This window comes from Carcharhinus amblyrhynchos, unplaced genomic scaffold, assembly GCF_965287045.1.
Source record: "Carcharhinus amblyrhynchos unplaced genomic scaffold, sCarAmb.v2.hapA scaffold_38, whole genome shotgun sequence".
Lineage (NCBI taxonomy): Eukaryota > Metazoa > Chordata > Chondrichthyes > Carcharhiniformes > Carcharhinidae > Carcharhinus > Carcharhinus amblyrhynchos.
Genome location: NW_027649779.1, coordinates 5,192,644 through 5,208,396, shown reverse-complemented (window position 1 = coordinate 5,208,396; position 15,753 = coordinate 5,192,644). Strand labels below are relative to the sequence as shown.

General features: G+C 45.0%; 2 protein-coding genes across 2 annotated transcripts in view; both read right to left on the bottom strand.

Moving 5' to 3' along the window:
• LOC145362417 (uncharacterized) overlaps positions 1 to 15,753 on the bottom strand; it is a 1,142,232-nt gene that overhangs the window by 844,187 nt on the left and 282,292 nt on the right. The window lies entirely within an intron of this gene.
• Positions 11,004 to 14,114, bottom strand: LOC145362302 (putative G-protein coupled receptor 139). Its single transcript, XM_080218384.1, has 2 exons — positions 13,871 to 14,114; positions 11,004 to 11,902 (listed from the first exon to the last, which is right to left on the bottom strand). Exons 1-2 carry the CDS (start codon positions 14,112 to 14,114, stop codon positions 11,004 to 11,006), a joined length of 1,143 nt encoding a protein of 380 aa, XP_080074510.1.

Below are 15,753 nucleotides of genomic sequence, written 5' to 3'. Positions count from 1 at the left end.
AATCCTTAACATTTATTGCACTGTTTTTCTCCCTCCGATGAGGGTTTCATACTTAGTTGTTTCAGACCTCGCGTGTGCTAATTCTGTCTGTAAATGTGAAACTGCTTGTAAAAATGAGAAGGAAGAGATTATTTTCTGTTCCTCTGACAGATTCGCCATCGGTACCTCAGGTAACAGAAATGTATGGAGTCCGCCATGACTGTTCCACCTTGTGAATACAAGCCTCAGTCAGGTGGAGTCAGTCACTCCTGCGGTTGTAGTAGGGTTTCCAATCCGTGTTTGCCACACAAATCTCTGCCTCACTCCTCATGACGAAGAAACCTGCTCTCAGGCCCCAGAAATGATTCCTTCCTTATATCAGGTTCCAGTCTGACTCCGGGCCCAGCTGTCTCTGTCAGTGATACACTGGGGCCAGTCATTCACATTGTAATGTTCTAATTCTCAGGTCCCAGTCTGACTCCGGGCCCAGCTGTCTCTGTCAGCGATACACTGGGGCCAGTCATTCACATTGTAATGTTCTAATTCTCAGGTTCCAGTCTGACTCCGGGCCCAGCTGTCTCTGTCAGTGATACACTGGGGCCAGTCATTCACATTGTAATGTTCTAATTCTCAGGTTCCAGTCTGACTCCGGGCCCAGCTGTCTCTGTCAGTGATACACTGGGGCCAGTCATTCACATTGTAATGTTCTAATTCTCAGGTTCCAGTCTGACTCCGGGCCCAGCTGTCTCTGTCAGCGATACACTGGGGCCAGTCATTCACATTGTAATTTTTATAAATATATAAAAAGGAAGAGGCTGGCTAGGGTGAACGTTGGTCCTTTAGAGGCTGAGAAAGGGGACCTAGTGGTAGGGGATGGGGATATGGCTAAGGTATTGAATAACTTTTTTGTTTCTGTCTTCACGGAGGAGGACGTGAATAATTTGCCGGGTGTAAGCGATGGAAAGGTGGTAGGACTGGAGGGTCTTAATGACATTACTGTTACTAGAGAGGCGGTGCTCGACAGACTGGAGGGGCTGATTGTGGACAAGTCCCCAGGACCGGATGGAATGCATCCGAGGGTTCTGAAAGAAATGGCGGAGGTTATAGTGGATGCATTGGTGGTTATTTTCCAGACATCGCTGGATTCCGGGGAAGTGCCGGACGATTGGAAAACGGCTAATGTTACGCCGTTGTTTAAGAAGGGTGCCAGGCAAAAGGCAGGGAATTATAGGCCGGTTAGTTTAACGTCTGTGGTAGGTAAAATGTTAGAATCCGTCATTAAGGAGGAAATTGCGAGGCATCTTGAAGGGAATTGCTTGATAGAGCAGACGCAGCACGGTTTCATTAAAGGGAAGTCGTGTCTGACAAATTTACTGGAGTTCTATGAGGATGTGTCTAGGCAGTCGATAGAGGAGAGCCGGTGGATGTGGTCTTTCTGGATTTTCAGAAGGCGTTTGACAAAGTACCTCATAAGAGGTTATTGCAGAAGGTCAGGGGACTTGGAGTTGGGGGTAGGGTGTTAGCGTGGATAGAGGATTGGTTGTCAAATAGGAGGCAGAGAGTGGGGGTCAACGGGTGCTATTCGGATTGGCGGATGGTGACTAGTGGAGTGCCCCAGGGGTCCGTGCTGGGGCCTCAGCTTTTTACCATTTATATAGATGATCTGGAGGAGGGAACCGAGTGTAGGGTGTCGAAATTTGCGGATGACACCAAGATTGGGGGAAAGGCAAATTGTGCGCAGGGTGTGGAGAGCCTGAAGAAGGATCTAGATAGGCTGGGCGAATGGGCCAGGAAATGGCAAATGGAATTTAATGTTGGCAAGTGTGAGGTGGTCCACTTTGGTAGGAAGAATGGTAGGAAGGACTATTACTTACGGGGCGAAAAACTGCAGCAGGCGACGGTGCAGAGGGAGCTCGGGGTCCTTGTGCATGAGTCGCAAAAACCCAGCTTGCAGGTGCAGCAGGTGATCAGGAAGGCGAATGGGATGCTGGCCTTCATAGCGAAGGGGATTGAATATAAAAGTAGGGAGGTCTTGCTGCAGCTGTATAGGGCATTGGTGAGGCCGCAGCTGGAGTACTGTGTGCAGTTTTGGGCGCCGCACCTTCGCAAAGATATTATGGCCTTGGAGGTAGTGCAGAGGAGGTTTACTAGGCTGATACCGGAGTTGAGGGGGTTGAGCTATGAGGAGAGGCTGAATAAACTAGGCTTGTACTCGTTGGAGTTTAGAAGAATGAGGGGAGATCTCATTGAGACGTATAAGATGGGATGGATAGGATTGAGGTGGAAAGACTCTTCCGCTCAAAAAAGACAGTAGGACTAGGGGGCACAGCCTCAAGATAAAGGGGGGGGGGGGCGTTTTAGAACGGAGTTGAGGAGGAACTTCTTCACTCAAAGGGTGGTGAATCTTTGGAATTCTCTACCCGTTGAAGTGGTGGAGGCTGCCTCGCTAAATATTTTCAAGAAGCGGGTTGATGGGTTTTTGATAAGAGAGGGGATTAAGGGTTATGGGGAGAGGGCCGGAAAGTGGAACTGAGCCACGACAGATCAGCCATGATCTTATTGAATGGCGGGGCAGGCTCGAAGGGCTAGATGGCCTACTCCTGCTCCTATTTCTTATGTTCTTATGTTCTTAATGTTCTAATTCTCAGGTCCCAGTCTGAATCCGGGACCAGCTGTCTCTGTCAGTGATACATTGGGGCCAGTCATTCACATTGTAATGTTCTAATTCTAATTCTAATTCTCAGGTTCCAGTCTGACAATTGAGTCCTATATCAGGAAGTTTAATGAGACGCTGAGAAGAACAATTTTCATAATCTCCCCGTCATTCGAGACGTGATTTATCCATTTTCCAACAGATCTCTGAAGACAGATAAGTCATCACCGGGGACAAAATAGTGAGGCTGCAATAATTGTATATGCAAGAGCGCACAACAGAAGGGTTGTCAGTAAATAGTTACATATTAAACGTTCTTCAGTTGAAACACATAAACTGTTTGGTGTTTTCATGCACTCATGGAAGGCAGAGATGGGCTGAAGGTTATCACTGGGAAAACGGAAGGGGAATTGCTAAAAGAGATCATTTCTCCAAAGGGGGTTATTAGAAAATAGAATATTTAAAACAAGTAAGCACGCAAATGTTTATGGTATTTGTTAGACATAAAACCATAAAATTCCTACAGTTCAGAAGAAAGGCCATCTGGCCCACCGAGTCTGTATCCCACCCCAGGTCCTCCGCTCTGCCATATCCCCGTTAGCCCCACACATTTACCATGGCTATTCCACATATTCTGAGGGAAAATAACGGGCAATTTTGCATGGCGAATCCAACTAATACTATCCGTTGCAATATAATCGAGAGACTGGTTTCGTGCAGTAATATTGAGACAGGGCCGAATACACCAGATATCAATATAGCACCTGTACTAATATAAATGCAGACTGGGCCCAGTTCAGTCATTACTGAGAGGGTGTATACAGTATCTAGCACTCTCTAACCAGCGTGGTGTTTTCTCATATAAACAGAGACATGCCATGCTCAAACAACTGGGATTTTGCTGAGTACAGAATCAACTGAGAATTATTGTCTTATAATCAGAAACATGATTTCGTGTCATATAAACTGGGTCACGTTTAGGATGGACAAAGACTGAGTCTATTACAGAAATAACTGAGACGATCTTCTGTATATTGTCGTGCCAAAAAATGCAGTTTCACTGCCATCTCCTGGGCAAGCTTTGCTATTGCAGGTGTTGTAAAATGCTGATTTCAGTTGCTGTTTCTCATTCTTTCATGGGCTGTGTATCCAGCTGGTAAGGCCAGCATATATTGGCAATCGCTAATACATTGAATTTACTGGTTTTCTAGACCATCATAAAAGGCATGTAATAGCCAAGGACGTGTGCGCCTAGAGTCACCTCTGGGCTAAACTGGGAAATGATGGAAAGTTTTCTTTTCTGCAGGGCATTAGAGAATCTGATATATTTCAGGTCATGGCCGCAATCACGGAAATGACCTTTACATTCAAAATTGTAATTGTATTTTGAAGCCTGTTGTAGTTGGACTTGAACATTTATCTTGAGAAATTGGCCTACCCTCACAGAGATATTACCACTCTGTCACTGTCACCCTTTCAACATTGATAAAGTACTTACAGCAGAGAAGAAAGCCATTTTGAAGCGTCATGTGTGTGTTGGCCCTCGAAAGGAGCAATTCATCCAATAACACTCTGTACCCCACAGTCTAGTATTTTGTTCATTTTCATACAATTATCCAATCCCATTTTGAACCCATTAATTGGCGCTGCCTGCACCACACTCTCAAACAGCACATTCCAGATCTGGATCACTCACTGTCTGAAAATGTTTTTCGTGATGTCTCCATGTTTCTTCCACCAATTTACTTCAACCCGCGCCCTCTGTGTCAAGATCCTTCTGCCATTGAACAGTTTCTCTCTATCTACTCTATCAAGACCCCTCAGGATTTTGAATGCCTCGTTAAAGTCACATCAGCAACTTCCTGTCAAGGAAATTAGTCCGAACCTCTCCAAAATATTTTCGTCACTGAAGTTTCTGATCTCTGGACTTATTCTCGTGTTTTCCGTTACATCCAGCCTATTGACTTTACATTCTGCCTGAGTTTGGTGCCGAAAATTGGACCGAATTTTTCGGTTGACGATTTTCCAAGTGTTTTCTACAAGTTTTCTACAAATTTAGCACAACTTCCTTGCTTCTGAATTCTTTTCCCCAATAGACAAAAACTATTCACTTTTTTTTGTTTGCAGCTTTCTCAACCTATCTTGCATCATAAATGATTTATACACATATTCACTCAAGTCCCTCGGCGTCTATATTCACTTTCATAACTTTTCATCATTTCCATTTTTTTCTCCACATTCTGTTGAACAAAACTGATCATGTAACTTTTCTCCGCACTATATTAAATATGCAAATTACTCGCCCATTCAACCAATTAGTTCTTTTTGCCCTGTCACCATTTACCTTAAATCACCATCCTCTGCTTTCCAACCTTTCCCCCAACGTGTCGATTATCTCCAAGCTGATTCCCCAATTTCCTTCTAATCATTTATATATCCATGACAAACAGCAAAGGTACCAGAACTGATCCCTGAGCCACAACACTCCATTCAGAAACGCACACTTGCACAGCTACACTCTGTTTTCTATGACCGAGCCAGTTTTCCATCCACCTAGCCAGCTCACCTCTGATGTCATTTTAGTGTAAATTCTGTACCACTCTGCCATGAAGGACCTTGTCAGAGGGTTTACTGGTGCCCATGTAGATAATATCCACTGCTCTACCATCATCAATCATCTTCGTCACTTCCTCAAAAAATAACTTGATCATGTTAGTCAGACACGATCAGGTCTTCAAAAACAAAACATGTTGCCTTTCACTAGTATAGCCACTTATTTCAAACAGGGATTAAATCCTGTCTCGAAGAACTTTCTTCAATAATTTCCTGACCACTGACTTAAGGCTCACTGGCCTGTGCTTACCTGGATTATGGTTGCTATTCTTCCTAAACAAAAATCGGCTATTCTCCAATCCTCGTACTTCCACTATAGCCAGTGATGATACAAAGATTTCTCTCGAGGCCCCAGCAATTTCCTCCTGGCCTCTCTCAGTATTCTGTGGTATATCACATCAGGCCCTGGGGACTTGTCTACCGTAATGTTTCTCAAGAACCCCAATATCTCCTCTTTTTTGCTCTCAACATGACTCAAACTATCTGCGCATCCTTTCCCAGACTCATCATGCACTAAGTACTTCTCTTTAGTGAATACTAACATAAAGTATTCAATACCTCGTCATTTCCCTGGTTCCGTGCGTAGAATCCCTCACCTGTCCTCGGGTGTGCCAACCCTCTCCCTGGCTAAACTTTTGCCCTTTATATATGTGTAAAACGGCTTCGGATATTCTTCCATCCTGCGGCCAAATAATTCTCGTGACCCCTTTTCGCCCTCTTTACTCTTTGCTTAAGTTTCGTTTTACTTTCCTTGTATTTCATAATTGTTTTGTGCCTTCCTAGGCTAGAAAAAATCTTTTTTTTTCCACTTTGACGAGGCTCATAATTTACAATGTTCCCGAAATTTGCCATACCTATCCTTCATCCTCATTGGAATGCGCCAGTCCGGAATTCCTATCAACTTGCACTTGAAAGCCTCCCATGTGCCAGATGTTGATTTGCCCTCAAACGTCTGCCCTAATCTACATTCTTCAGTTTCTGCCTAATGTTGTTATAATTAGTCATCCCCCAGTTTAGTGTCTTCACTTGAGCATTACACTTACCTTTCTCTGTCCGTACCTTAACGCTTACTGAGTTGTGCTCTCTGTTCCCCAACTGCTCCCCCACTGAAATGTCGACCACCTGTCCAGGCTGATTCCTTATTTCCAGGTCCAGTTCAGCAGCATCCCTCGTTGGATTACCTACATAATGTTTCGGGAAGCCCTCCTGGATGCTCCTTACAAACTCTGCCCCATCCACACACTCAGCACAAAATGAGTCCCCGTCAATTTTGAGGAAGCTAACTCTCCCACCACAACAACCCTGTTACTTTTCCATCTTGTCAAATTCTCATTCATATCTCTTTCTCAATCTCCCGCTAGTTGTTGGGAGGCCAATAGAAAATGCCGAATCTTGTCAGTACACCCTTCCTATTCCTTCACTCTACCCATACTGCCTCGCTGTATAAGCCATGCGAAGTACATTGGGTGCAGTCCTCCTGCAGTACTGCTGCAATATTTTCCTTACCAGTCTTGAAAATGTCCCTCCCCTGTTACATCACTCTCTATCCTGCTTGAATCATCTGTATCCTTGTACGTTAAGCTGTCATTCCTCTCCTTTCCTTAACCAAGTCTCTGTAATAGCAGCAACATCACAGTTCCAAGAACGAATCCAATCTCCAAGTCCATTAGCCTTACCTGTTACACTTTTTGTATTGAAACAAATGCAGTTCAGCCTCCCGGACCCGCTTTAATTAGGAGCCACACTATTTCTGCTCTTTCTCTGAGCCTTACTGGCCCTGTTCTCCAGTCCCACTTCAGCTAATTCACCTTTGCTTTATTCCCCTCTCCCTGGTAGATTTCCTTCCCTAAAGGACATTAGTGAAAGAAATTGGTCCTTTCGACAATCAAATATGGTTTTATGGTCATCAGTAGATTTTCATTTCCAGACATTTTTTATTTAATTCAAGTTGCATCAGCTGCAGTGACCGGATTTGTACCTAGAACATTAACAGCATGAGGAATCCTTCCTGAAGTTATGGCATCAGTAGGAGCTACTCAGAAAATTTCCTCAGTTTTCCTTCCAAGGACTTACTCAACAATCAGCTGCTTCTGTTTGTCCCACGTCACTTTCTGAACTGTAATACTTGATAGACACCTACCCAACTGGACATGGCAGTATGGGCCGGGTAGTAACGGATACAAGACACAGCAACACCTCTCCACCCACTTCCCTAAACTCCCACACTTTCCCCAACTCTTAGCGTTTCACTCTCTGCAACTTACAGTCTGTGGAGATCCCTCAATAGGCAGATTTCACAGGCCTCAGTTCCGAAGTTCATACTTGGTCATGCCCAAATCATTAATCAATTTTAAGTTATTACACCCCTCCCCCTCTAGGTCTGAGTAACCGCCGAGGGCTGACGGGCTTGGGAGCCTTTCTTTGAAATTTCAATGCTGGGTCTTGTTCCTCCAGCTCAGCCTCGGAAGTGAGTGGGGTTCAGCAGACCGGAGCTCGCCCCTTCCACCATGAGTGTTGTGGCCCGAGTTCCCTTTATCGGGAGACAATGTGGCCGAGAGGCTAAACCCGCCCTGTCCATTTCAGACTCCGAGTTTCTTACTGGTGGAGATGGAGAGCAGGAGCCGGAGTATCTGGAATTCTTTCCAAAGTTCCGGTGTGCCGGGAATTGATTTTCCCTGCATGTCTTGGGGTTTCATGGTTTACAAGAATGAGGGAAGATCTCATTGAGACATATAAGATGATGAATGGGATGGATAGGATAGAGGTGGAGAGGCTCTTCCCGCTCAGAAAGACAGTAGGACTAGATGGAACAGCCTCAAGACAAACGGGGGGCGCTTTAGAACGGAGTTGAGGAGCAACTTCTTCACTCAAAGGGTGGTGAATCTTTGGAATTCCCTGCCCGTTGAAGTGGTGGAGGCTGAGTCGCTAAATATATTTAAGATGCGGGTTGATAGGTTTTTGATAGGCAAGGGGATTAAGGGTTATGTGGAGAGGGCGGGAATGTGGAACTGAGACAGGACAGATCAGCCATGATCTTATTGAATGGCGGGGCAGGTTCGAGGGGCTAGATGGCCTACTCCTGCTTCTATTTCTTATGTTCTTATGGTTTGTAGATGTTTGAAACATTCCCATCGATGGTATCTCCCAAGCGGACTTGATAGGAATCTGACCCTGTTCCTGACCTGAACGTGCCTCATAACCAGCGTATCCATTGCCATGATTCTTAACTAATAGCCTAACAACTGCCTTTAAGGGCCTGTTCCAGTTGATGGAAACGGCACTGGGTGTCAGCTCCCGCCCTCGGAGGATCAGAGTTAACTTTGGGAAGAGTGATCATGAGCAACTCTGCTTGGGCTGTTCCATTTGTTGAAGGGGGGAGGGGACTGGTGATTGGGAGGGGGTGGGGGGGTGTTGTCCTGTATCTGAAGCTGAATCTTGATAGTTTGGTGTCAAAAGAGGCTGTGGGATAGTTTTTTGAACCTGTTTTTACTGTTTGTGCCGCTCTTTCTGCCAGGCCGTTGGATGATGGGGAATATGGACACTGTCCTAACGTGTTAAATTCTGTTCAACTTGATGCAATGCACAAATTCCTGGCTCATGAAGGGTGGACCATTTTCAGAAAACAACAGCTGCGGGATCCCGGGTGTCAAGAAAGAGGAGTGAGGCTTCTCCACTCTTGTCCTTGTGTTTGATGAACTCACCCTCTGTATGGCCATCCATTGTGAATCAGCATCTACCATTATCAGGAACAAAGACCCCATGAACGGTCCGGCACTGTCCATGTGCAGCCACGCCTACGGCCGTTCCAGCCATTCCCAAGTGTGAAGAGTAGTGACTGGTGACATTCGTCCCTTGTTGACATTGCCAACACTGACCCACGACCTGTATTCATACCTGGCCACAGACGTGGCAATTTTGAGGTTATTCAGTTTGTCACTCCTGGGTGGCCACGAGTACCGCGAGGATGAGATGGTGAACCTTGGCTCAGGATGACACTCTTGAACCCCATCGGCGTGTGCCATCTTCCACAGTCAGCTGTCCTCTGCCACTCCAATATGGGTACAATTCAGGCTGTAACGGCCTTTTGGTTTCCCTCATAAGCACTCACTGCTTCAGTTTATTCAGGACTGGGTAATTTTGTATCCAAAGCCAAATATTATTGGCTGCCACTGGGAGTGTTTTGAAAAAGTTCATGATTGCCGTCTCTTCCACTGGGGATATGACCAGTGTCTGTTAATTGTAGCCAACTCAAGGCATCTTCCTTTGCAAATCTGATGCCTAGTTGCCCATGTTCAGAGGGCAATGAAGTGTCAACCACATTGCTGTGGCCCTTCCCTGGGACATTGATAAACACAGTAAAAAGTCTGACAACACCAGGTTTAAGTCTAACCAATTTATTTGGTAGTAAATTCACTAGCTTTCGAGGTTACCCTCTTTGTCAGGTGAATGGAGAGTTCTGGTGACGAACATTCGCCTGACAAAGAGGGTAACCTCGAAAGCTAGTGAATTTTCTATCAAATAAATCGGTTGGACTTAAACCTGGTTTTGTCAGACTTTTTGCTGTGTTTACCCCAGTCCAACGCCGGCATATCCACATCATGACATTGATAAACCAGATGGGTCTCTCTGAAAATGGACAATGTTTTTATGGCCACTAACAAATTCTAAACTCCAGATATATTTACTCAAGTTCCACCATCTGCCGTGACGTGATCAGAACCCATGTGCCCAGAACATTAGCTGAGTTCCTGCATTAATGCTCCAGTGATAAAACCTACAGTCCATCACATCCACACCTGAGTGTGCACATCCTGAATTCCAGTTACCCAGACACACCATACTATGCATGTCTGCAGGGCTCCCGGATTGGACAGTATTAACTGCCTCAATCAGGGAGCTCATATTCCAAAGCTCCACCTGATGGTTATCGTTGAAGTCCTTAGATATATCTCTCTACCTCTTTCTATGTTTCTTGTGGCTCTCTCTCTGTCACTCTTTCTCTATGTCTCTCTGTGCCTCTGTCTCTCTCGATGTTTCACTCTGTCTTTTGCTGTCTCTCCGCCTCTCCCCCACTCTCCCTCTGTCTCTCCTGCACCCCGCCCCCCAGTGTCACTCTCCTACTCCCACTCCCTGTCCCTCTTTAATTTATTTGTCTCTCTGCCCCCCCACCCACCTCACTCTGACTTTTGCTCTTGCTTTGTCCACTGTGCTTTTTCAGTCCCACTCTTTCCCATTCACTCCTGCTCTGTGTCTCGATATCTCTGTTTCTATCTGTCTCTGGCTATTTCCTTCTGCATCACTTTTTGCCTCCCGTTCACCCACCCCCCTTGTCTCCCTCTCCCTCTCGTATTACAAACTCCAATCTGTCTTCCTCTATCTCCCTTTCTCATTCCCTGTATATCTCTCTTGCCATTTTCCTCATTATTTCTGTCTTTCTCATTCCCTGTTTATCTCCCTCGCCATTTTGCTCACTATTTCTGTCTTTCACATTCTGTGAGGCTCTGTCTTTGTCTCTCTTCTATCTCATTGTCTCCCTGTTTATTTTCCTGTACCTGTTAGAAACTCTTTCAAATTCTTTGCTCTCCAAGTGTTCGTGCCTTTCCCTCTCTTTGCTACTCTCTGTCTAATAATCTCATTGTTGCTAACATTGTCCTCTCTATCTATCTGTCAGTCTTTCTATCTCTGTGAGGCTGTTTGGTGATTTACAGTTTGAATGTCCAATAGGAAGAGTCAGAGGTCTTGTTGTTGTCATTTCCTCTCAGGCTGTATTGAGTTGAAAAATTGCAGTAAGGGGATATTTCAGTAGATTCTTTAGCTGCTGCCTGAACTGCGTTTGTGTCACAGCGTAAATAGCAGTATTTGTACAGCAACTTGTGAGTTGCAGCATGAAGCCCAATTCCATAACATAAAAGTCTAATCTAAATTTAAACCCCAAATCATACATGCGATTCCATGCTGAATAAACCATGAATATTGACCATAAGATAATGAAATTGGCTGAGATAACAAATAGGAAAATGATGGATTTCCTTCGACTCTCCAAATCTGGGTCTCTTGGATTCTCACCGCTGCGGTGAGCCCGGAGTCTCCTGCGGGCTCTGCTGCTCACTAAAATGTGTCTGACGGTGAGAACATTCAGCAGCAGAATCAGGACGAATGGGGCACACGGGTTTAGAATGTAATGGAGGAACTCGATTGTTCCCCAGACCAGAGAGTACATAACACCAGTTGTGAAGTGACAAAACCAGGGGAGGTTCCGCAGCCGATATGTATTTAATAACATAAAATACCAGATAATGTTCTTTAAACAGCTCAGCACTGTCACTGTTCCCAGAACCACAGCCGCCGATTTCTCAGTGCAATATTTACTTCTCAGCTTGGGGCAGCAAATGGCCACAAATCGATCAAAGGTGAAAGTGACGGTGAACCAGACAGAACAGTCAGTGGCTGCATAAAGCAGGACAGCGTGGATGTTACACACGGGGAATGACAGCAGGAAATAAAAGTGTTCCCCATAAACAATGGGAATGTGTCTCAATATCAGGTCGAGGATAATGACCAGCAGATCCCCTGCTGACATGGCAACCAGGTAACGAGTGACACATTTGGACAGACCACAGTTTCTGCTCGTCAACGTCGCAATTGTGATTATGTTCACTGTCAGGAAGGAAATACAGAATAAAATTAGATATGATTCGATGGAAGGAATTGCCATTTAGACTTACGATGGTTTTTTTTTAAAAAAGTACATTATCATAACAATTGGAATACATTTTTTAACGCAGCACGTCTTTCGGAGTGTGAGGGGAAAGTAGAGCATCTGGAGTAAACCTGTACAGACACAGAGAGAATGTACAAACTCAACACAGACAATGACCCAAAACTGGAACTGAACCCAGGTCCCTGATGCTGTGAGTCAGCAGTACTAACCACTATGCCACCGTACTGCTCCTTGGTAGTGACACAACGTTAACATTTGGGAAAGAGCTTTCCAGGGAGTCCTCAACATTATCCCTCACTCAGCTACAGGTAAATATCCCCTCTGCCTGTGAAGGATTTGGAGGGTAAGAAGGATGAGGCAGTAAACCCTAACAGAAGATGCGGAGTGGAGTCCCGTAGGTGGTAATCTGTTGTCTCTCAGACAGCTCACTGACAACTCCCACAACAGAGCTGGTACCAAACAGTGTTGGTTTGACCCTTTCCTCTGGACAATACTAACAGTTGGCAGAGGGAGACCCTGATGCCCTGAAGCACAGAATCTCTATTAGATTTACATCTCCATGAGTCCTCTCATGGCAGGAATGTTGTCAATATATGCACCAGGTAAAAACTCAAACAAAGGCCAGTAGCAAAGGAAAAGCCAAGCAAGCTGCCTAATGATTCTCATCCTGTGACTCCGACATCCAATATTATGAAATGCATGAAAAGGTTAGTCATGGCATGAATCAGCTCCGGCTTCCCAGATTTCCTGGATCCACTACAGTTCACTACATCCACAACCGGTACAAAATCCCATCTCTCTGACACTACAGTCAACCCTGTAACACCGACTCATGTTTTTCGACGACAGCTCAGCCATTAACACCATTATTCCTATGCATGTGTCTGTGTGTATGTGTGTGTGTGTGTGGGGGGGGGGGGGGCGTGTTGTGTGTGAGCACCAGAGTACCTGATGAGTGCTCCTAAGTGTGTGTTATTCCGGAGGCTTACAACAATTTTGGCTTCTGAATTTGTGTGTGCGTGGGAGTAAGTGTCTAAATCTGATTGCTTCTATCAGTAAATGTTTCTATTAATATATGTATGTTTGTGTTTCTGTGACTCCAGGAAAGTTTGTGGTGGTACAGGGGATAGTGTTGTTGCCTCATAGCACTAGGCTCCCTGGTTCAATTTCAGGCTTGGCTACTGACTGTGCAGAGTCTACTCGTTCTCACTGTGTCTGCGTGGGTTTCCTCCAGGTGCTCCGGTTTCCCCCAAAAATCTGAAAGTTGTGCTGGTTTGATGCACTGGCCATGCTAAATTCTCCCTCAGTGTACCTGAACAGGCGCCGGAGCGTGGCAACTCGGGGATTTTTATAGCAACTTCATTGCAGTGTTAATGTTTGCATACTTGTGACATTGATGAATGAATTTCAATACGAAACATGTTTTCTCTTGAGATCCTGCTGTGCAAACAGGATCAATAGAATGCATTCTGCAGCGTGGTGACTGGGTGGGCAATTGGCAGTGAGCTGGCGTTACATGTAGATGGTAAAAAACGATTCTGCTTTATATTTTTCTCACAAAGGATTAGTGTTAGGTCACATGTCCATGGATAGTCACCGCACACAGAAGACACCCTAGCCCATAGGCCCTGAGACAATTGTCAGCGGCTGAAAGAACTAATAACTGGATATAGGGATTCAACAGGAACAACAAGAGCAGCAAACCCAGTACAGTAAATGACAAGGAAATCAATACAGTTAAACAGCCTTTCTAGAATTAGGAACTGGGGACAGAACTTTACAGCCTCACTTTTCCGAAAACTGCAAAATCCTACCCATGTTCAACAGACCTTCCCATGCTCTGACCCTTGCCTGCTCCGATTCCAGTGGCAGTCGGACTGGTACAATTCCAGACAGGGACTTACCCGGAACTCCAACAATCGCCAAGATGGGATAGTAAAAGTACTGAATCGCCATCAGTAGACTTTCAATCCGATAAGCTAATGGCATCCTCCAATCATCTAAGGTAAGTATAGAAATCCAATAGTATAAACTTTTGTCCATGGCTGGAAACTTCCAATCCATTGTTCCCAGATTCTGATCAATTGTTGGAACTTTCTGGGTCATTGTCCCCAGATTCTGATCCACTGTTGGAACATTCTGGGCCATTGCTCCCAGATTCTGATCTCTCCTCTCCCTTCCTCTCTCTCCACAGCCGCTGATCGCTGTTAGTGTTGGAGTTGTCGCTCCCGCTGACTCAATGGGACAACACACTGAACGGAGTCCCTTATTATTAGAAGGGGGAAATCCCTCCAGGCACACTAATCAGATCCATGCAGACTCACATCAATTACAGTCACTAAACAAACAGCTTCACCTCACCCTGTTCAATCCAACACTTTTTACACGCAAAGAAGAGAATTTACATCCTAGATGGGGTGTTGAAGTTGAAGTGTGGGAAGTTGGAAATAATGGAGAGGCAGACATGACTGTGCAGAAGGAGGCCATATGGCCCATTGAGTCTGCACCGAGTCTCCGACAGACCATCCTACCGGCATTGGAATGATCATAGTATATGTTTTCTTTTAAGATCAATGTAAAGGTTTAAGTGTGGAGACCTGAACGCACATCTCAATGCACACATATTATTGGTTTTGAGATAATTTACTTTAGCATTAACATAAACCCATTTATATTATATCAGGATATGCCCGTAAATATTACCGTAAGGATAATATACATCATTGAACTTTTTGCCATTCATCGCCTCCAATAAATTCGTGACTTGATTAATTAAGCGCTAAAATCATTCATTTTTTTTCAGGCTTTAGAGTAAGAAGAAAGAAAATTACAGCACAGGAACAGGCCCGTTTGGCCCTCGAAGCCTGCACTGACCATGCCGCGTCGACTGAACTAAAATCCTTCCCCTTCTAGGATCCATCGTCCTCCGTTCCCAACCTATTCATTTAGTTGTCAAGACGCCTCTTAAAAGTCACTACCGTATCCGCTTCCACTACTTCCCCCGGCAATGAGTTACAGGCACCCACCACCACTTTTGTAGAAAAAAAAATCTGCCTCGTAATCTCCTTTAAACCTTGACCGTCGCACCTTGAACCTGTGCCACCGAGTAAATGACTCTTCCACTCTGGGGAAAAAAAAAGCTTCTGACTATCCACTCTGTCCACCCCTCTCATAATCGTGTAGACTTCTATCAGGTCACCCCTCAACCCCTGTCATTCCAGTGAGGTCAAATTACGTTTTTCCACCTCTCTGCCCAAGTCTCCAATCGATCCATATCTTGTTGCATCCTCTTATGGTCCTGACCGCTATCTGGAAATCCATCAACTTTTGTATCATCCACAAACTTGCAACCGTTGTGTCATACATAATGTTGCAAAGAGCAAAGTTCTCAGCTCTGATCCCTGAGGAATGCCACTTGTCATAACCATCATTCAGAAAAAGACAACCTCCCACTGCTACACTCTGTCTTCTTTGACCGAGCCAGTTTTGTATCGACCTTGCCAGCTCACCTCTGATCCCATGTGATTTCATGTTCTGCATTAGTCTGCTAAGAGGGATCTTGTCAAAGGCCTTACTGAAGTCCATGCAGATAACATCCACTACCTTCTCCTCGTTAATCATCTTCCTCAAAAACACTCGATCAAGTTAGTGAGACACGATCTCCCCTTCACAAAACCATGTTGCCTCTCACTAATACGTCCACTTACTTCCAAATGGGAACAGATCCTTCTCGAAGTATCCTCTTCAATAACTTTCCTACCGTTGATGTAGGGCTCATGGCCTGCAA